Source organism: Nicotiana tabacum, chromosome 22 (assembly GCF_000715075.1).
Source record: "Nicotiana tabacum cultivar K326 chromosome 22, ASM71507v2, whole genome shotgun sequence".
Taxonomy (NCBI): domain Eukaryota; kingdom Viridiplantae; phylum Streptophyta; class Magnoliopsida; order Solanales; family Solanaceae; genus Nicotiana; species Nicotiana tabacum.
Genome location: NC_134101.1, coordinates 129,986,905 through 130,009,781, shown reverse-complemented (window position 1 = coordinate 130,009,781; position 22,877 = coordinate 129,986,905). Strand labels below are relative to the sequence as shown.

General features: G+C 36.6%; 1 protein-coding gene across 2 annotated transcripts; it reads right to left on the bottom strand.

Moving 5' to 3' along the window:
- Positions 1 to 570: 570 nt before the first annotated feature.
- Positions 571 to 22,611, bottom strand: LOC107781814 (protein CHROMATIN REMODELING 24). 2 transcript variants are annotated; one of them, XM_075243713.1, is made up of 29 exons: positions 22,380 to 22,611; positions 22,190 to 22,294; positions 21,985 to 22,059; positions 21,800 to 21,898; positions 21,550 to 21,675; positions 21,308 to 21,400; positions 20,931 to 21,053; positions 20,714 to 20,800; positions 20,526 to 20,612; positions 19,549 to 20,402; positions 19,317 to 19,447; positions 19,162 to 19,216; positions 17,088 to 17,210; positions 16,310 to 16,417; positions 16,129 to 16,184; positions 15,960 to 16,050; positions 11,455 to 11,589; positions 11,244 to 11,321; positions 5,893 to 6,099; positions 5,741 to 5,812; positions 5,535 to 5,615; positions 5,336 to 5,454; positions 3,875 to 3,986; positions 3,223 to 3,291; positions 3,034 to 3,128; positions 2,721 to 2,849; positions 1,184 to 1,249; positions 974 to 1,100; positions 571 to 862 (listed from the first exon to the last, which is right to left on the bottom strand). In XM_075243713.1, exons 1-29 carry the CDS (start codon positions 22,477 to 22,479, stop codon positions 701 to 703), a joined length of 3,765 nt encoding a protein of 1,254 aa, XP_075099814.1. In that variant the 5' UTR covers positions 22,480 to 22,611; the 3' UTR covers positions 571 to 700. The 2 variants fall into 2 exon arrangements, with proteins under 2 accessions (XP_075099814.1, XP_075099813.1); XM_075243712.1 differs by lacking the exon at positions 20,714 to 20,800 and having other exon boundaries at positions 22,380 to 22,607.
- Between the last annotated feature and the right edge of the window lie 266 nt (positions 22,612 to 22,877).

The following is a 22,877-nucleotide window of genomic DNA, read 5'->3' as shown; positions in this document are numbered from 1 at the left end:
TTTCGTTATTAATGTATCTTAATTTAAGGAAATATGACTTTTATGTACCTGAATCATTAAGGCTTACCTAAATTAAAGTAAATCATTCAATCAAAAAATAATATTAAGTATTGTTGCATTCTTTAAGTGATTTACAACTTCAATTGCATATTTATGTTATTTTAGAATGTTTATTACTTTTGAAAAGTGTTTGATAACATTTGACATAAGATATTCGTGCATTGCAGGAACGTAGAGACTAGTAAACTTTAAATAAGTGCATCATCTCCTAACACATAGGCAATGCTGGCGTGACCGAATTATTTAGGCAATCGATTACGTTAGATGTTCAGAAGATTAAAACTCTCGTCTTCCCTATTTTCACCCATCAAAACCAGAAGCACAGGCAAAGCGAGAATGGATAGGGCACCAACGCAGCGAAAGAAGAATTTGGGAAGAGAAGGAGAAGAAAGAGATGCCTGGTCAAAAAAAAAAATATGAAATGGAGGCTAGAGTGCTGCGTTAGATGTTCGTAACTGCGGCGGTGTGCAGCAGCGCAAGAAAAATAGGACGATATTATAGGACCATACATTTTGCAAAGGCAACCCATTTTCTCAACAAAATTACAATGTAACCCAGATGGAAAAGAGGACAGATTGCAAAAGAGTTTTTTAGCAAAAATGGCTTCCACTTTGAAGCGTCTAAGAATAGTGAGCAATATTTACACATTTACAACCCTATGGAATCGCCCAGATATGTCATCCAAATCAATAACTTCATCTCTGTTTTCTTTTTCCATTCTAATATTCTTCAGCTCCTTATTCAGTTCAGCAATTTGCTGCTGTATCCTCTCCCCTCTATCAGGTAACTTGGAGATCATTTCCTGAAAAATTGAAAGACGAAGTGACATAGATGCTCGCTACCAGACTTTAATAGAAGCATAGATTATTAAAGATTTCCTAAGTTAGACTATAATATAAGTATCAGCCAGTACCTTGTTTCCAAACATATGAGAAAGCCGTCTGATTTTCTCCTTGATATCAGATTCTGTAGGACCAATCCTAGTAGGTACAGACTTATCCTGTAATTTCACATCCTTCGGCTTAAAAGCATACTGCCCCCTGGAAGAACCACATCTACGAAGTCAAATTAAAAACCGAGCGATAGATTTGCAATTAGTAGTTGAAGTTTTTATGAGTCATACGCATCAACAGCACGTTCGACTGATGAGTGCGAGGATGAGTTTCCCACGAATGTCGTCCTACTTGCACTGCACCCAGGTAGAAAAGAAGAACTCTTAACAGATGATGGTTACAACACGCAAAAAGGTAAGCAATGACATTGGTAACAAACATTGCAAGTCATATTTTTTTTTTAATTATAAGCACAATCAGCAAAAAGAAACAAGGTTGCATACCTGAAAGAGTCATCAAGAAAAAGAAAAGGAGAATCATGAAAACAAAAGTAGAACAACTAGAGCTGTTGCAAATTAGAAAAGAAGATAACAATGAAGACAAATAATCGTTTCTTGCTTGGATCGCTTTGTTGCTAATACTATTTGAAGCTTAAGTTTCTTTAAAATTGCAGAACTTCAGCCATGAGAAGCGATGAGTTTTAATAGCATCAATTCAAAGTCTCACTCGAAGTCCTAGTATGTCTCAAGTTGTGCTTCCAATGGTGTGTTGAGTTAAGAAGCCATTACAACTGATCTTAAGAAGACACAGCCGTTCTTCAACTATTGGTTTTGTGAGTCCTTGTATGCTTCAACTAAACAGCCATTCCCCCCTGAAAATGACAGTTCCTACTTTCCATAATATAATCTTATGTTTTCTTTCATTGTTCCTTGGATGAGGACTATATGTGCACGTGTGTAGTGAGGCAGGGGGGGTTGAAGCTAATAGCCCGTTTGACCAAGCTGCAAAAATTAGCTTATTTTGAGAAGTGCTTTTTTTCAAAAGTGTTTTTCTCAAAAGTACTTTTGGTAAAGCAGTTTGTGTTTGGCTAATTAGTTTGAAAAGCACTTCTGAGCAGCAATTAGTGTTTGGCCAAGCTTTAAAAAACTGCTTCTAAGTGTATTTTTCTCAAAAAAGTGCTTTTGGAGAGAAGTTACTTTTTTCTGTTTCTGCTTCTCCTCAAACGAACTTTTTTTCCTTCCAAAAGCTTGGCCAAACACCTCAATTTTTGGCCAAAAGTGCTTTTGGCAAAAAAAAAAAAACACTTTTGGCCAAAAAGAAGCTTGGCCAAACAAGCTATAAGTAGGATTCCACATTTCATGTGTGGTGAGGCAAGGGGGGCAATGAAGCTGAGTAAGATTCCACATACTTCCTCTGTCCTTTTTATGTTCGACTAACATGCAGTTTAAGCTACCCGTTGGAATTGTGTATCATCAGTACAAGAGAAAGAATATAGTAATAATATACATAACGTTTGATAATAGAAATATGAAAGTTCAAAACTTTATTAGTTAAACGAAGCTGGAGTACAAGTGTCAACTCATCTAATTTTCTATGTGAACTCGGACATAGATATCTTAAGTTTAGAAAGGAAATTTACATATTTTGAAATTCATAAATACAATAAAACACATATTACAGTTATAAGTATTTTAATATGTTTGAAAAAGTAAATTACGAATAAAAAAACTAGTTTGACTCCCCCAATAGTATATTGCTAGTCCGTTTAGGATGAGTAGAATATAAAATAGTATCATCTGCGAAATAGTGTCAAACACTTGAACTTACATTTTCACTTCGTCCTCATCTTCGACTGGTGGCTCAGGCGCTGCCTTTGAGAAAAGCAAACTGTGGCTGCTAACTCCAGCTATACCCAGCGTCTCCAAAAACTTTACATGGACCTTCAAAGCTCCTTCCCTGCAGCAAAATGAGCATCATTGTAAAAACTAGTTGACAACAAAAGCCCCAATTGGCTTGTGAAAATAATCATAAACTATTGCTGATTTTAAGAGGCACAAGCCCTGAGAAACAATCTGAATCTTATCAAAGCTCATTAGGAGAACAATCACTTAAAATTACATGAGATATAAACACATATTACATTTTGTGCTCGTGATCATGCTCTTCATTCAACTGTTGTTGAGTATTTGATATGTCAAAACCACCCTTAGGAAGGCTAAAAAGTTCCCTAAGATCCTGAAAAGTTAACCATACAAACCAATCAGAGCAGTTAATATCGGTAGCTATATAAACCAAATATAAATTTTAGAATTTCCACCTAAGCGTATACCTGTTGACTGAAATAACGGATTTGTTCTTTGTGCTCAGTTGCTGTTTTGAACAATCCACCTTTGTATACCTGTACCAGAGTATTAGATGATGAAAACACTGATGTAAAACTCATCTTCCTTGAAATGTGCATTACAGAGGAGCAAAATAATAAAACCATATTGCCTTTGCTCTTGGTCTTGGAAGTAACTTGAATATTGCAAATGGTTGAAAGTCAAGAATAAATGAAATAACTTAAAGAATACTTGAATACTGTACATAACGAATAATTACTTATTTTATACATAGACTAGAAGTTGTATAAGCGCAAGCCCAATTTTTGTGAACAACCAATTTCAATAAGAATTTCTCTTTTCTTCTCTCATTTCACACACATGACAAAGCAGATATTTGATTTTAGAGTTCTTAATGACACAAGGACCATGCAATAAGCTACAGAGACTATAATGTTAGCCTACACTCCACCAGAATAGGCATTAGTGTAGTAACATCAGAGAAGGCTTACTATACTTCTCAAGATAGCCAACCATAATAAGCACTTAGCGGTTGATGCATTAAATACTTAGGGTCACAACTATTAAAGATCACTCATTCATCATTAGCCAATTGTATCTTTACCACAACTCAATCAAGCATAAATACAAAATATGTACCTGTTTCCTATAAATTTTCTCTTCAACTGTGCCACAAGTCATCAATCTATAAACAACAACGTCCTTCGTCTGCCCAATTCTGTAGGCGCGATCAACACTTTGGCTATCCGTGCTGCAAGTTGGAAGTAAATGGCTATTATCTAATCCCTAACAGAAATTTCAGAGTATGGGAAGAACAGAAAGCACTTAGATGGCGATCATAGGCCTGATACAATAATTAGTAGCAGAATATGGAGTAACATTGCCATTCAAACAATACGCATCGGATTTTAACAAATAATAACACAAGTAGAGGAAAGATATCAAGTGTCACTTGGTTCATCAATGTGGTCAAATGAGATCTACTATTGGTAAATGCTCATCTGATGTGACTACATCCTCACCTTATCCTGAATGTCTGGGGGTGGGATTGTAGCCCTATTCTTCGGAATTTGGTTTTTAGAAACTACTTTCTATCCCCTGCTTGTCCCATGGTATCACCAGTCCTAAGAAAACTTTATATAATTTTTAATTATAAATACTGTGACTTACAATCTATATAGATTCTAAATGTGTAAATTTTATTTTTTAAAGTAAACAAATCGATGTCCAAATTGAGATTGAATAGAATGGTTTGACCCTCTACTCCGAACCCCATCATTCTTTTCGTAATAGGAGTATTAGATCTACTACCATTAACACAATTAAAAAGTCAAATTTTAATCTTAGATTTTCCCAGACAAACACATTTATCTAATAGGGCATGGAGGCAGCAACACATTTTGAAATGAAACTGAAGTATGTACACTTATTTCTAAGAAAACGCATATGAAAAGAAGTGCAGCCAAATCACAATCAAAATCCAGCAGTAAAAAAAAAATACCTAGTATTTACCATAAAGATAGCATAAAGTTCAACTACAAGATCTCGTACAAAACACAGAAGACACTAGGAACATTGTCATAAACAAGAAGCTTTATCATCTGCATGTAGCCTTTTAGTAACGTCTGGTAGTACGATCCAAGCTTTTCCTTGGAGAATATTCCGATTTATGTGTAGCATAAGCGAGACATAGTAATTTCTGGGTTATACTCTTACTAAAAATGAAGGCACATGATGACCTTATTCTTCACCTAAAGTAATACTTTACATCTAAGCAATGAATTATTTTCCCTTGATTAAGAATAAATATAAAAAACAAACAAAATAGATTATGGCATCACCTCATAAACAATCTAGATAACGAAAAAAGCCATTCTTAATGGTGCCTTTTTTGACGAACATGGTTATGGGTACTGATATAAGTTTTGAGGATCTAAAGAAAGAGGACCAGGAAGTTAGTAGAAGTTTGAGGACTCTAAAACATTAAATTCTCTGGGTAGTCTAAAACATTTATTTTATCAACTACAAGATAATTAGACACCACATGTCAGTCATCTATAAACTCTAAGAAGATAATAAAAAGTCATTCTAAGAGTGTACCTTGGATTCCATGCTGGATCAACCACAATCACTCGATCTGCTTTTGTGAGTGTAAGACCTAGACCGCCAACTTGAGAAGTTAAAAGAAATATTGGAGCACCGCGACCCTCTTGGAAATCCTACAAAATTGGCATAGAAAATCAGAATGTAAAATTTTATGGAGGATTAATATCAACTCAAGACATAGGAGAAGACAAACATTAACAATCTTCAATCTGTCAGTAGCTTTGGTGGTTCCATCTATCCTCATGAACTGGAAACCATTGGATATTAAAGCATCCTGGGGCAAATTAAGTGATTGAGTACAGATTAGAGCAACAAAAATTAAGAAGTGATGCAAAAAGATGCGCAAGTATTAACTTATGCATGCCATGTGAAAAACCAAGATATGAACATGACAACAACCTGGAGTAGATTAAGCATCTTGCGTGTTTGAGAAAAGATAAGCACATTGTGCCCACCAGGAATCAAATTGTCCTGTATGAAGAAGCATTTTAATTATAAGACAAGCTATTGCCAAGATAGATAGAACATCACTTCTGCTGTTGACATCTCACCAACAAAGCCAGTATAAAAGCTATCTTGCAGGAAACATCATGTGTCACTTCATCGTCAAGTTTCTCAGTGACATTTGCCATTTGCATAACCAATCTCTCTGCCACAGCACGGTCATCCTTGTTTGATGTTGAATCCATCTCTTCCAGAACTTCTGCTGCTGCTCTCTTTGTTAGTAGCAGTGGATGGTCACATATTTTCTTCAAGATCTGTTCCATATAAATTGAGTCTCATATCAGATTTGACAAACATATTATGAATATGTCTGCAAGGCTAAGAAATAAAAGAAACAAGCTTGCTTTGAACCAGACAACGGAATGAACAACAAAGTACAAAGGTAGATCAACAACAACTCAGTAACATCCCATAAGTGGGGTCTGGGGAGGGTAGTGTGTACGCTAAGGGTGGCAAGTGGACCGGTTAGGCCCGGGCCCGGCCCAGGACAGCGAGCCCATATGGGTAGTGGGCCTAAACAGGCCTACCGTTTAAGCCCGAGACCAGGGGCTTGAGGCCCAAGTGGCCCGGTTCATTGAAGAAGCCGTTAGGTTCGGGACCGTTTGGGCCCGGGCCCGGGTCCTAAACGGGCTCAAACGGACCCAACGGTTACTTTTTAAAGAAAAAAAATTCCAAAAATTTGATTTGAGACATTCGTATTTAAGATTTTAAGTTGATTTGAGACAATTTATGTTATTTTAAAATTATTAGACGTATTATGCTTAATGTTTTAGTTTGTTAGATTAATTTGAAGTATTATGTTGAAGGCATTGAACTTTAATTTGAAGTATTAAATGTAAACTTTAATTTGCAACTTTGATACCGAGTTCATCTTAATATATATATATATATATATATACGTCTTAATATATTTAAGTCACAATTATATAATATAATTTACAAGAAATTGCCTTAAATAAAAAAAATTTAAAAAAATAACCCGGAACACTTAGGCCCGTTTAGGCCTGTGGGCCCGAACCACTTAGCCCGGGCCCATGTGGGCCGGTTCACTCAGATAAAAAAAATTTAAAAAAAAAAAAAGCAGGCATGCGCAACCCACATATATATATATATATATATATATATATATATATATATATATATATATATATATATATACACACACACACACACACACACACACACACACACACATATATATACACACACATATACATATAAGCAATTTATATAGTATATGTAAGGCTATTTCTTGTAAATTATATAGCTTATATTTATAGATATAGATATAGTATATATAATATATATAAGTTATATAATTTACAAGAAATTGTCTTAGATAAAAAAAATTTAAAAAAAAATAGTCAAGGCCTGTTTCTTCTTTATTTTAACAGTACAACACAAACACAAACATAGATACACACACATACATATAAGCAATGTATAAAGCATATATATATTTATAGATATAGATTATATATAATATTATATATAAGCTATATAATTAAAAATAGTCAAGGCCCACTTAGGCTCGTTTAGGACCGGGCCCGGCCCACTTAGGCTCGTTTAGGACCGGGCCCGGCACACATAGCCCGGGACCATTAGTTCGTGGTCCTGGTCTGGTTACACCCAAAAGCCCACGAAGCCCGGGACCGTTTAAGTCTGGCCCACTAAGAACCGGATCGTTTAGGCTCAGCCCGCGAGGCATGTTTAGGACAGGGACCGAACCGTTTGCCACCCTTAGTGTACGCAGACCTTACCCCCACCCGAGGGGGTAGAGAGGCTATTTCCGAAAGACCCTCAGCTCAAGACGACGAAAAGAAACACTATATCAGTACCATCATCAGAAAAATCAAGAAACAATTACAGCAACATAAGAACCAAAAAATAGATGACAAGCAATAACAATACGTGCCCGAACCATCTCAGCCTCGACTCCCACATCTTGGCATCCATAGGAGCCACACTAACCTTCTCCCGAATATCTCTATTCTGAATCTTATCCATCCTAGTGTGCCCGAACATCCACCTCAACATCCTCATTTCTGCTACTTTCATCTTCAGGGTATGTGAGTTCTTAACTGGCCAATACTCAGCCCCATACAACATGGCTAGTCTAATCTCCATTTCATCCACCCCGCCCCTATACGGTGTGTGACATCCTCATCGATCTCCCTATCCCCATGGATAACCGACCCAAGGTACTTGAAACTGCCTCACTTCCATGCTTATTTCCCTCGGCTCGCGCTTAACTTGCACTCTAGGTATTCCGTCTTAGTCCTGCTCAACTTGAAACCCTTAAACTCAAGGGCATGTCTCCAAACCTCCAGCCTCTCGTTGACGCCACCATGCGTCTCATATATCAGCATTATATCGTCAGCGAATAACATACACCAAGGCACCTTCCCTTGAATATGGCGTGTCAGTGCGTCCATCACCAAGGCAAATAAGAACGGGCTAAGCGCAGATCATTGGTGTAACCCCATAACAATCGGAAAAAGCTCCGAGTCGCACCCTACTGTCCTAACCCGAGTCTTAGCTCCATCATACATGTCCTTACTCGCCCTTATGTAGGCAACCAGCACACCTTTAGCCTCCATGCATCTCCAAAGAACCTCTCTAGGGACCTTGTCATACGCTTTCTCCAGCAGTGTTATCAAAGGCGTGCTTAAGCCCCGACGCGAGGCTCAAAACGTGTTGACCGCTTCGCGTCGCTTAGCGGGCGCTTCAGTATTATCATCAAGGCTCTAAGGCATACTTTTCCTTGCCAATGAGCGTTATCTTGAAGAGGTGACACTAAACAATTGATATTTCACTTTATCGTAAATTTTCTTTAATTTCTTTATCTATATATTTGGTATTCATGCTTATAGATGTTAATCTTGGACTACACATATATTTGTAGTTTTTCTCCATTTGCATCTTTTCTCATAAAAGCCCTCGCTTTTTTGTGCTTTGCGCTTAAGGCCCCAATAGACTTTAGAGCTTTTTTGCGCTTTTCGCCTTTGATAACACTTTTCTCCAAGTCAATAAACACCATGTGTAGGTCCTGCTTCCTATCCCTTTACTGTTCCACCAACCTCCTAATAAGGCGGATAGCTTCCGTAGTCGACCGCCCCAGCATGAACCCAAATTGGTTGTCAAATATAGACACTGTCCTCCTCACCCTCGCTTCCACCACCCTCTCCCAAACTTTTATGGTATAACTTAGCAACTTGATACCCCTTTAGTTGTTACAACTCTTAATATCACCTTTATTCTTATACAACGGCACCACCGTGTGCCACCTCCACTCATCCAGCCTCCTCTTCGTCCTGAAAATAACATTAAACAGCCCAGTCATCCACTCTAAGCCTGCTCTGCCTACACACCTCCAAAATTCAACCGGGACTTCGTCTGGCTTGGTAGCTCTACCCCTACTCATCTTACGCATAGCCCCATGATCTCCTCGACATTAATGAGCCTACAATACCCAAAGTCTCGGAAACTCTCAGAGTGCCCCAATTCACCTAGCACAATGTCTCGATCCCCCTCTTCGTTCAGAAGTCTATGAAAGTAAGTCAATCATCTCCATTTAATCTGAGCCTCTCCCATCAATACTCTACCGTCCTCGTCTCTGATGCACCTTACTTGGTCCAGATCACGACCCTTCCTCTCTCTCGCCTTGGCTAGCCGAAATAATTTCTTCTCTCCGCCTTTGTGACCGTCAACTTTGCCTCCTTCCTAGCTACCGTATACCCCTCTTTGTTCGCTCTCCTCTCCTCTCCTCCTCGCATGTGCTCCCTACTAACTTCAGGTATGCCGCATTCTTCGCTTCCACTTTACGTTGAACCACTTCATTCCACCACCAGCCACCTTTGTGCCCGCCCAAGTAACTCTTGGATACCCCTAGCACCTCTCTCGGCATCCCTAATACAGTCCACCGTCGTCATCCACATAGCGCTCGCGTCCCCACTACTCCTCCACCTTAGTCAAGGCTCCCCACCTGATCCTCGGTCGTTCTCGTACAACCCTCTTCTTCCTCTTTACCCTGATACCGACGTCCATCACCAAGAGCCTATGTTGCGTCGCAAAAGCCTCACTCGCAATAACCTTGCAATCCTTGTACAGCGCCACAGAGCCCTCTATCACACCTCCTTAGGAGAAGATAGTCAATCTGAGAGGTAGATCGACGCCATCATTTTTGAAAGATAGGGAAGTTACGTGTAGACTTTCAAATAACGGGTTATGTGCTACAAACCCAATATAAGGGAGGCGATATTTAACACTATACAAATAAAATGTGATGACTATGGATGACCAGCAAAGGAAAACCAAAATAAATTAAGAGACAATGCCAGAAGTGATGAAAACATCCATGCACAACACTTAGTAATTATGCAAAAGGTATATTTGAGTAGGGAGGATTCCATGATTGAAATCAAGATAGGTCGATAGCAAGGACAAAGTATGTACCCCTATAATAGGTACAAACAGAATGTGAAAACGTGGGAAAGGACTAAGTACGAACCAAATGTGAAAAGCAAAAAAAAAAAAAACAGAATCTTAAGAGATATATGAAGTCGCTATCTAATATTGATAATGCTTGTCTTCATTGCTAGGGAAGAATATAATAGGTTTTTACTTGCTAGAGCTACACAAACAACATTCAAGATGCATCAATGCTACAAGAATGTACATTGTTTATAATTTAGTTCGATTCATAAGACAAAGTTAAGTTTAAGAACAAGCCCAGTAGTGCCCAAGTAATAGATACAAATATACATGCAGGTGAAAGGAAGAGAGATACCTAGAGAAGAAAGAAAAAAGATAACAATGGAAAAGGTAAGTGATTCGGAGCTTTGAGATTCATGCATTACAAATTGGGAATTGCCTAATGAAACTGGAGTAGGGATATAAACAACCATAACAATTGTTAGGGACGAAATGACGCTTCAACAAACTTTTTGGAAGCCTCAATTTCAAGTTTCCTAAATGTTAGGGAGACAAGATCAGTAGTTCTCTGTCTCTATCTATTGATAAAGGATAGAGTAACTAGTCTAACCTGCCTTTTCATTTTGCTTTTGTATTCCAGCTATGAATTTCGAACACAAAATCTTGCTTCTAAAAGAGGATTAAAGGTATATGCGTCCCCAACCAATATTTCAAATTAGAGTTGTTGCCTAACAGCTCAGCTGTGTTTCTGGTGGTTTGGCAGCTGAGTCTACTTTATCTGGTGTTTCAAGGTCATACAAGTATTCATTTGCGTAGCATTCTTTATAAGCAATAGTGACAGATGATGTACATAGAGCAAATTCCAAATGGAAGTATTACTACTGATCATGTTGAATATATCCAGTAAAAACTAGTGAAACTAGTGAAATAACCAGGCATGGAAGAAAGTTCATCTGAACATTACAGTAAGTGCAGCCAGTGGGGAGCTATCAAAGGCTGAGAGGACAATCTCACTCTTCAAGAAAGCTGTGTAGAGTTGCCGCTGGACAATGCAGTAAGGTATAACATTAGGAAAAACTCCAAATAATCTATCAGGAAGAAAAGACTATTTGCACAAGTTACTTTAAGAGACAAATCAATGAAAAACTGTACAAGTGATGGAAACAAACTTGTACCTGACAATTCGTCAATTTAAGCCACACAATAATCTCATTTTTCTTGGAAAGTTTTGCGCCAGTCGAGGAATCATCAGAAAATACCTCACTCTTGAGACGTCGCAGAAAATATGGTTGAATGTGTTCCCTCAATTCCTATACAACACACAATAACAAATTTTTAGTGGGAATAAGCATCTGCTACAAGCCAATAATCCCACATGGATTTCAAAAACAGAGACATAACCAAAAAAAATTGAAATTAAACATAGATCACAATAGCATAAATTGACCCATACCAGAAAATTACACGATTTATAAACCATATAGAGCAATATTAATCTAAAATATATGCACGTATTAATTATGAACATCCTTCCAATGCGTATTCTCATACATAGTGACAGCTAGAATCATGTTTCTCTTTGCCTCGTGATGGGTATATTCTTTTCAGTTTCCGTTCATGGATAAAAATCAAGTACCCATATGATTTCAAGCTCTGGTATTTCTTGGAGAACCAAAACATTTGATTAGTTGTCATTTTATTCGTGAAAAATCCAGTCTAGACTCATCTTGATCAATGTATTTAGTTCAAATGAAGGCAGAAACGTTCACCAAAGCGCTTCAAGGTCTGAGAAACAAGCATAAATGTGGCAAGCTTAAGACCAATATGTTCCAGCTTTTAAGGGAGTGTCAAATCCAGATTAGTTGTACAGAATCATGCAGAGCAGAACATTGTAAAATCTTTTGTATTACTTAGGTGAAATTATAGGATCCTTGTACAACAGATACTCTTTTATATCCAAAAGCGATGAATATTAATATTGAATCACTCTGCCTTGACTGACCAGTTTAGCTATTAAGCTAAGAACTGAGAAGAACGTTGGATCGAGTTTCTATATCAGATGTACATTCATCTAACGTAGTGTAAATTCAAGCTTGGGAAACCTGGCAACCAACCATCTCAGACAAACCGCCTTCGCTGAGTTGCATGTTATATCGCTTAATCACTTCACAACTTAAGGCGATTAACAAAGAACAGAAGCACAATATTCTGGCCAATGTCACAGTGTTACCTGACCCAGGAAACCCCAACTTGACAGCTTCCAAAATACAACTCTAAAGCTTGAGAAGGCAAATGACAATCAACTATACGTGTAATAAAAAGCACTACTACTCCAAATCCCAAAGCATATCCATGGCTTATATTGTGAAGAACAGAATGCAGGATATCTACATTTTCTATCTAGCTTTATCATTTTTCTGATTTTGCTCAGAGGAGAGAGAGAGAGAATGAAAAAGATGAATTCAATTTACTGCTATAGCTTTGTCAAAAAAGACTCAAGACCCGTTTGTTCATAAGTTTTTTTTTCAAAAAATGTGTTTGTCCATGAAATTTTAAAAGTTTTTTGGAAATTTTTCGAAAACGGGTTTTTCAAAAACCAAAAAGTGATTTTTACCACTTTTCCAAAATTTTTGGGAAAAAACTTTTTACCCCACTCAAAAAATTGAAGCATTTTTCCAAGTGAAATGCATGTCCAAACACAGTGGGCGTTTGGACATAAGAATTGTAAAATTCCAAAAAAAAAAAGAAAAAAAGTTTCAAGTGAAAATGGAATTTGAAAATTAGAGTAGTGTTTGGACATGAATATAATTTTGGGTTGTTTTTATGACCAAACGTTGATTTCGAAAAAAAGTGGAAAACTTCTTATGTCCAAACGGGCTCATAATTTCAAATTCCAAACATCATTTTTCAACGTAACTCCAAATACTACTTTTTTTCAAACATTATAATTTTTATGTCCAAACGCCTACTTAATGTATTTACTATACCTGTTAATCGGGTCGGGCCAGACCAATGACAGCCCGGTACGCTAGGGGGTGGGACGGGTTGGGGAGAGTTTGGCGCGGGAGGCGGGGTTGGGAACCGGTTACCCACTACCGGGTTTTTACCGGACTACAACCCGGTTACCATTGAATTTTTTTTTAAAAAAACTTTTTGACCGTTGCCAACGGTCAAATTCAAAACGGCCATTTTTGCAAATTTGGCCACTTCAGCCTACCCCCTTAAGAAAATAGCCCCCCATCCCTAATAATTGATAAATTACAATTTTAACCTTTTAAAAACTATAAATAGCCTCCCCTTCTTCATTTTTTCTCACAATTTGCTCTCTTCTTTTACTTTAATTCTCTCCCAATTTCCTCTTGATTATTGAATTGCTTATTGCTCTCAAGTTCTCAATTAATTAATATTTCAAGTTTATCAATTATTTACGGTAGCCACTACAATATTACAATTATCTATACTACATTAAAAGCACGAAGGCCTTTAGCGAAATGTCGTTCGTCTTTTTTGCCCTTTAAGAATAAATTTCACACTAGACAAAAGTGTAATTTAAGCTTCTTTCCAAATTTTTAGGAATTTAACTTTACTAAAATTTTAGTACATTCCATGTTTTGAACTCCTGTGAAATTAGTCCTAACATATAGGACTCACACAAGAATGGAAACAAAATATTTATGACGAAAAGAAAACTTAGAATCACCAAGATTACAATTTGCTTCATCGGCCAATAAAATACCATTTTTATGTCCATAGTTTGGTAGAAAATGTTATTGAACTTATAGACAAATTTTATTCTAACCGAATTGTCATCATCTCTTTTCTAAGTATTTCAACAAACGATAATTTTTTATAGCAAAATATCCTTAGCGAAATATCGTTTGCCTTTTTTTACCTTTTAAAAATAACTTTCACATTGGACAAAATAGTTATTAAATTATTTCTCTAAAATTTAGAAATTTAAAATCAACTAAAAAATTTGCACTGATTAATTCCTTTTATATATGAACTTTTATGCAATAGTCATAATATATAGGGCTCACGCATGCTATAAGCATGAAGAACAAAAACAAAATATTTTCATTTATGCGAAAAATAAAACTTAAGGCTCAGCAAGATGCAATTTGCTTTGTTAACCAATGAAAGAAGAAAGTTATCATTGGTGTCCTAATTTTAATATAAAAAAAAAAACATATTCAACTTATAGACAAAATCTATTCTTAACGAACTGTCATCATCTTTTTAGTTATTTCAACAAACGATTTTTGATATTTCTATATAATTATTTGTTGTAAAATAGTAAGCCCACATTAGTAATTTTTAGATATTTTCACTTATCCAATTTTTTTTATGAGCTATAAGCCAACATCTTTATTCCCAAAAGACCAAAATATTTAATTTTTAAATTTATTTTATTTGAGAAATCTTATTATTTGTTTACTTAGGTCACAAATATATCAATAATTTTCATAAAATATTCTCTCAGAAGTCCTCATAAATCACAATTATGTATTTGAGGACTTCTATGGCCAAGATTTCTTCGCGATCAACATTCATCTTTTTAGTAGCTTATAGTTTAATTTGTTTAACTTTTATTTTACAAGCCAATCACATTATTTAATAATATTTTGTATTTTTTAAAATAATATATTCATTTGTATTGGGTACACGCGCAAAGCGCGTACCCTAAGACTAGTCAAGTGAAGTGTGGTTATCATTTTTGTTAGGTTCAAGTTAAATCATGCCCCGTGCTTCTAGAGTGCGCTCACACGTTTGGGAACAGTTTGAGGTGATAGAAAAAAATGAAGAAGTTCACAAAGTTCAGTGCAAGAACTGTGGTCTAGTCTTTAATGTTCGTCGAAAAAGGGAGGGCACAGCTGGTTTAAGGAGGCATATCAAGGGTTGTCTTGAGTGTCCTCCATCAATTCGTATTTTAAGTTGATTTGAGACAATTTGTGTTATTTTGAATTTGTTAGACTTATTTAAGCTTAATGTGTTAGTGTATTAGACAAGTTAATTTGAAGTATCATTATGCAATGAAAATATGAAATGAAAGTCTTTGAAGTTTGATCCTTACATATTGATCTTATTAAATAATTTTATGTAGCCACTTAATTTCAATTTTCAAATTTTATAATTCAAATTTAAAACTTTAAATTTTAAAGTTTAAAAGTTTAATTTTACGCCTTAAAATACTTAATTTATTATTTAAAAGTTTGCAAACATTGAGTAACAATTACATTGAACAAGGAAACATAATACACTAAAAAAAATTAAACCCGGTCCGGTCCGGACCCGATAAACCCGAACCCGGACGGGCCCACCAAAACCCGGAATATCCCAGCCCACTACCAGCCCGGAACCCCAACCCACTAACCAGCTCGGAACAATAACTGGACGGGCTGGTTTTTTTCGTGTCCAGCCTGGACCAGCCCGTCCGGTTAACACCTACAGTATTTACTGCTAAGAGCAACACCAATATTTATTCTAGAGTGAGAGGAAAGTTCTCAGAATACATGAATTTTTCATGATCAACAATAACAACTACAATGGATGGAAAGATATCACAACATAATTTAAATGGTGTAGATATTTATCCTTGCAAAGAAGAAGATAATCAAGAAACATAAGAACACAGAAGAAGCTAGCATATGTAGAGTATAAATATTGGTTTAGCAATCACCTTTGCAACTGCTGAGCCAATACGCTTGTCTCTGTCATAAGCATTTTTATCATTTCCACGAAGAATGGGATGCTCATATTTCTCTTTGAACCTTTAATAGAAGTAGCTTCATGTCATTTGAGCCCAATGTTTCAATATAAGCAGATTGTATTTGAACATGTCAGTATACCATTGTTTGTCACCCAGCAGCCCAGGGCAGCAGAAGTTGAATAGAGCCCATAACTCCTATTTGGGTAAGGATGGGGTAGGAATAAAGGAAAAGAGAGCAAAACACATTATTAACTTGCTTCTATGATTTCAACTGACATCATAGCGTGATAGACATAAAAAAAAGGTAATAGTATATACACCTTGAGGTTGTTTTGAAGAGGTGTGCCACTTATAATGATACGATGAGCACAAGGAATCTCATGCAAACTTTTAGCCCTCTGTGTACTGGGATTCTTTATGAGATGCCCCTGATATTTCAAAAACTCAAACTTTAAGAGGCTTATACAATCACAATTATAAACTTGTAATAAAACCGCAAGGATATATATATTTGCCATCCATGCATATACTATTTCTTTTCAAAAGAAGTCAATCAACAAAAATCAAAGCTTTAAGGCAAATAATTGAGATGCTAAACAATTTAAATCGAATTTAACACCTCCTAATACTCAAAGGGAGATCATGGCATATTTAAATAAGGCCTATTATCTTGCTGCTCCAGCAGCAGTTATGGATGTTCAAGCAACTAAGATATATCAGCACCCTTCCCAAGTTATTAAGCCTAGGAAGCTGATCATATCATGTTTCCCCGGGGCTATGATCATGCACCAACCAGGCTTATAATTTCAGATGGCCTGAGTGTTGAGCCACATCAGGTATGTAATCTACCAAATAAAAAGTCCTTTTGCACATAGCATAAGAGTTAAATTTCCCTATAATCAAATATGTCTTTTCCTAAAAATGTGATAAAAAGGGATGATGTTTTACTTCTGGATTGAACTAAGGTTTCTTAATGCACAATATCTGTTCAACAACACCTAAATGGAAGTAGTATCTCAATTATGCTAATTAATTGAAACAAAATGACAATTGCCATGCATTGACATTAGAAACAGTTAAATGGTAATCAAGAAGTACCTCATCAAGAATCATATAATCCCATGTCAACTCCTCATCTTTGTCAAGGAAATACTGATCACCACATAAAGACTTTACATTATTTCTAACAATGTCGTATGTTGTGAGGAGAATGCCTTTGTCCTGCATAAATGAAACATAAATATCAAGTAGGGAAGAAGTAACCATAAGTTAAACCATGCCAGAAAACACAACTTAATATAACTCAACTTATGAAAGTCCATTGTACATTAGATATCCAACAGTTACAAATCAAGTCAAAAGTTCCAAACATGCACCCACATATAAAATGCATGAATCTGTGTCAATAACTCGTCTTGATACTAAAAGTTATTGTTGAGTTGTGTCCCATATCGGTGAGTTATGGGTATCTTGGTCTCCTTATATGGTCTTGGGCAATCCTCACCTCACAAGCTAGCTTTTGGGGTTGAGTTAGGCCCAAGGTCCATTCTTATCATGGTATCAGAGCTAGGGTTTTTAGTCCCTGCTCCATCTCATTTTTCTTCCTTTAATTAAAAGACTAGAAGAACCAGATCCTCCTTGGTCGACTCTTCAGTTTTCTCTATTTCTTCCTATTTCTCTTGTTTTGTAGTTACTCTCATTCACTTTCAGCAGTTCCTGTGTAATAAATACAACAATGGGAGATGATAAAGCAGTTGAAAATCAAATTACTGGAAAGTCGATTTTTTCCTCTTCACCATCTCCAACAATTACTACTGTTAAGTTGAATGGAAGTGGAAATTATACCTCTTAGGCAGCTTCTGTACAACTGTGGTTTATAGGTCAAGGATATGAAGATCATTTGATCAAGAATTATACAGAGATTGGAGCATCTGATAGACCAACTTGGGTTAAAATAGATGCTCAATTATGCAGTCTTCTATGGATCTCTCTTGACAGTAAGTTACTTAATCTTTTTAAGTCATGTAAGACATGTTGCAGGGTTTGGAACAAGGCCAAAACCTTGTATACAAATGACATACAGCTTATTTACAAGGTAGTCTCAGACATTGTCCACCTGCAACAGAATCAACAAGATCTTGGTCAGGTAGAATCTTTAAAGGATCAATTTGATTCTCTTATGCCTTTTACTGACAAGTTGGATGTTCAGGAGAGACAGAGAGACAGATTTTTTATGGTTCTAGCCTTGATTGGATTAAGATCTTATCTCTCCTCAGTTCGAGACCAGATTCTTGCTAGCGCATTTGTTCCTACCTTGGAGGAAGTATCTGCCAGATTGTTGCGCATCACATCTACACCGGAGGTAAACTCATATGATACTTCTATAATGGCTGTACAAACTAGCACTTTTCAAAATGGACCCAGAAAAGGAAAAGGGAAAAGCATTCTATTTACCATTTTTCTTCTCTTCTTCTTTCACATGGTATCAGAGTCAGGCCCATCACAATTTATTGTTACCGATGTTGGACCCCCATTTATATTGTCTACGCTCCAGTTGCAGGCCTGGGCGTGAGGGGAGGGGGGGTGTTGAGTTGTGTCCCACATCGGTGGGTTATGGGTATCTTGGTCTCCTTATATGGTCTTAGGTAATCCTCACCTCACAAGCTAGCTTTTGGGGTTGAGTTAGGCCCAGTGTCCATATCTTATTATGGTATCAGAGCCAGACCCATCCCAATTTATTGTTACCGATGTTGGACCCCCATTTATATTGTCCACGCTCCAGTTGCAAGCCTGGGCGTGAGGGGGGAGGTGTTGAGTTGTGTCCCACATCGGTGGGTTATGGGTATCTTGGTCTCCTTATATGGTATTAGACAATCCTCACCTCACAAGCTAGCTTTTGGGGTTGAGTTAGGCCCAAGGTCCATTCTTATCAGTTATAATCTAATTGAAAATGAGAGGAAGAGAGAATTAAAGCCCATGCAAGTAGTAGACTTCTTTTCTCTTTTTTGCATGCAGTCCCAATGAACTACATTACAATTAAGATATTTCTATCTGCTCAAACAGTTGATGGAACGTTAAGCGTGGAATGGAATCCTTATTTTATATAGTTCCAGTACGAAACAGACTAAACATGATGAACTAGCAAATTTTTACTGAGTAAAGAAGATGAAACCTGAAGAACATATTCAAGCTCATAATTCCGGAGTTTTGCACTAGTCGCAAAATATCTGCACCAAGAAAGTACCATGAACACTTCTCTTTTCATACTACCAGTTGAAGTCACATTTGAAATCAATAAGACAAAAACATTAAAGCAAGACGCCTTACTCCCTTATTTTCTGAGAAAGCCCTACAGCAGTTAATTCCTTGATCCAATGGGGCAACAAAGTTTTGGGAGCTACAATCAACACCCTCTTTATCAACTTTGAATAAAACAATCCAGCTAAGTAGCCACATATCTAAAACATTGCATAAGTAGAAAAAGTTACTTCAGAATTATTTTGTGAACATTATACTTTTGAAGATGGAAGAAATACAAAATTAAGACATTGACTTTTACCTGCATGGTCTTCCCCAAACCCATGTCATCGCCTAAAATACCACCCTTACCCAGACAGTGAAGAGACCAAAGCCACTTCAAACCATCACGCTGGTGAGGATACAGCATTTTGGCAACTTTACCAGGTAACCCGTAATTGAACTTTGGTCCACTGAGAGTGTAAGTGTGATCCTCCTCTGAAACAAAATCACGTGAATCAAAGTCATCTGAATGTTTACGCTCAAGTCTAGCCTTCCTGTTATGTCTTCCCACTTGAGTAATAGCACTCTTGTCACCAACGACCACACAATCACCATCACTATCATTACTGTCTCCTTCCAGAAATTTGTAGGCAGATAAAGAGTTTTTCATGGGCTGTGATTTTCCAACCATCTTAACTTCTTTTCTCTTTGGTGCTTCAACTGAAGACCTTGTATCATTCAATTTCCGGACAACATAGTCATTCTTAGATTCACCCCCCAAATCGATCTCCTTCAGAGACTCCTTGTGAATTTCTCCTCTAATCCTAGACTCCTTGATTGTATCATATGAGGAACCAGCACTTTGGTAATCCGGAATTTCATCCTTCTTAGTCAAATCACTGGGCTTCGGTGCCCTCTTTTTCTCAATAGACAAAATCTCAAGTCTCGAACTTAAATCATTCAGGATATCCCTTATTTCACTCCCAGAACTACCATGTTCATTCTGAACTGCATTTTTCGCCTGGGGAGGAGGTGAATCAAAATCTGTTATCTCGAGAAATCCAGACTCTTCATTGTCCTTTAGCTTCAGTTCCTCACTGTCATTGTTATCCTCTGAAATTTTGCAAAGGCGGCGACGGCCTTTGATCTTTATCTTCATTATTTTCTCCTCTTCTGTCAGACAACACACTCATCCACATCAATGGTATAATCAGACGTGCACATATAATGCTCTGCCTACAGCAAATCATAATTTTGGCACACGAGCATATTATTTCTCAAAGGAACAAACATTACCTTCATTAGATGTTTTCTCATAATCTTTCTGGCCTTTCTGAGATTGTTCACAATTTTCATACACATCTTTGGACTGTTCCATATCCACTGCAACATCGTTTACTGATTAACATCGAGGCAGAAACATACTGGAAATCACTCGAGATTAACAGGGAGAGGGATATAAAGATAAGTCTTAGTTTATCTACCAGAAAGTGAAGAACTGTTATCATCAATTTTAGATAGTAGTGGGTCCGCTTTGGTTCCACTCTTGGGTTGATCAATTTCTTTTTCCACTTAAAAAAATTCAGATGTTCAAAAAAAAAAAGTTAAGTGACAGAACAAGAAAAGCATGTAACAGAGATAAGAAAGCACATAATCGTATTTTCAGCAAAAAAAACGAGTTTGAGAGACACTAGTAATTACCAGAACTAGACGAGCTATCAAGATTACCGATTTCAGAGCAGTGAGAATCAAAAGAATCCACGGGTGGTTCACTTAATTGCTCTTGAATTTCATTCTTGGGTTCATCGTCAATCTCCTTTTCCCCTACACAACCATTTCAGTTAAAAGGTAATTATAGGAAATTATTTAATGAGCATTCATTGATAACTTAGAATAAATGATAAACAACTTGCTAAGATAGGTTCAATTTTTACTGATGGTGTAAAAATAATCAATTACCCCATAAATGTATAATACTTAAATCATTTGATAAATGGTAAATAAATTGCTATAACAAGGTAATTTACATTGAGGTGTCAAAAAATTATTAGGCTGTAAGTGTAAATATAAATATTTACCGATTCCACAACACTGATAATCGAAAGAATCCTCGGGTTGATCACTTAATTCCTCTTGAATTTCATGCTTGGATTCATCAATCTCATTTTCCCCTGCACAATATTTTAAGGAAAACAGGTAAAAATAGAGATTCAAAAAGGGCGTTTTAGCTCCTGTTTTTTACCCCAAAAAAAAAAGCAATCAAAATTAGGAACCGCGTCGTTTTAACAATGAAAGAAAGGATAGTATGGCAGAAGAATACCAAAAGGAGAAGATTTAGCAGAATCTGGACCGAAATCAGCAACGGCAGAGAAATTAGGAATGGCGTCGTTCTCAAAAGCACTAATATTGTTAATCTTCGATTGATCATCAGTCTCCTCTGCCTCTCCTATACCATTTGAAGAACATGGAACTATACCCACTCAAAACAAAAAGTTTTTGAAGAGAATATAAATTCCGGCGAAATTTTTTCGCCTCAATAGAAGAACAAGACTACATAGGTAAAACAATACCAGAAGGAGAAGATTTTGTAGCAGAATCGGGACTGAAATCAGCAATCCGGGAGAAATTAGGTACGCTGTCGTCTCCTATGTCATTCGAAGAAAATCGAACTATACCCACACAAAATAATCAGCTTTTGAAGAAAAACAAACTTCGCCTCAACGAAAAAATAAGACTATATAGGTAAAAGAAATACCAGGAGGAGAAGATTTTGTATCAGAATAGGGACTAAAATCGGCAATCCCGGAGAAACTAGGAACGCCATCGTCTCCTATATTATCATTTGAAGAGAATCGAAGTATACCACACACAAAAAAAAAACAATCAGCTTCAAAAATTCAACAGAAGGAAGAAAATCGACTTAGCAGAAAAAGAAGCGAATATATGTATAAAAGAAATACCAGGAGAAGGAGAAGAATCAGGTTCAGAATCTGTGATTGCAGAGAAAGTGGGAACGGCATCATTTTGATTGAAACGTCGCCTAGCTTCCACTTTTGTCAAATCATCTACATTAAACAAAAAGCATCAAATAATGAGTAGCCGGTTCAAGGAAATTAGAATATAGAAGATAAATAAACAAGGAGAAAGTACCAGGAGGGGGTTTAGAATGAGAAGCGGAAAGGTTAATCAGAATCTGAGTATGGCGTTGGTTAAGGCTTCGAGGTTGCTGCTGTTGCGGCGGCTTAGCCATTTCTGAGTAATAGAGAGAGTATAGTGATGGTGGTGAAGCAGTAAGTTTTTTGCAGAACAATGGAGAAAATGCTCTTTGGGCTTCTGCTTCGTTGCCTTTTATTCCCGCTTTCGGCTCAACAATTTGAAATTCAAAAACCCCTTTGCTATTGCTATAAAACCTAAGTAGTCCTTTAAGGAGTCGTTTGGTTTAGAGACATTTTATGCTAGGACTGTAATGCGGACGATTAGTAATGTAAGAATTATAATGAAGGATTATTTATGTTGATATATCACAAATGGTATATACGGAATAATATAGAATATATATATGTTTGTTTACAAAAAACAAAGTAAAAGTTTGTTTATTTTTTAGTTTTGTCATTTTAGTATAACACTTCATAAATTCATATTAGGTGT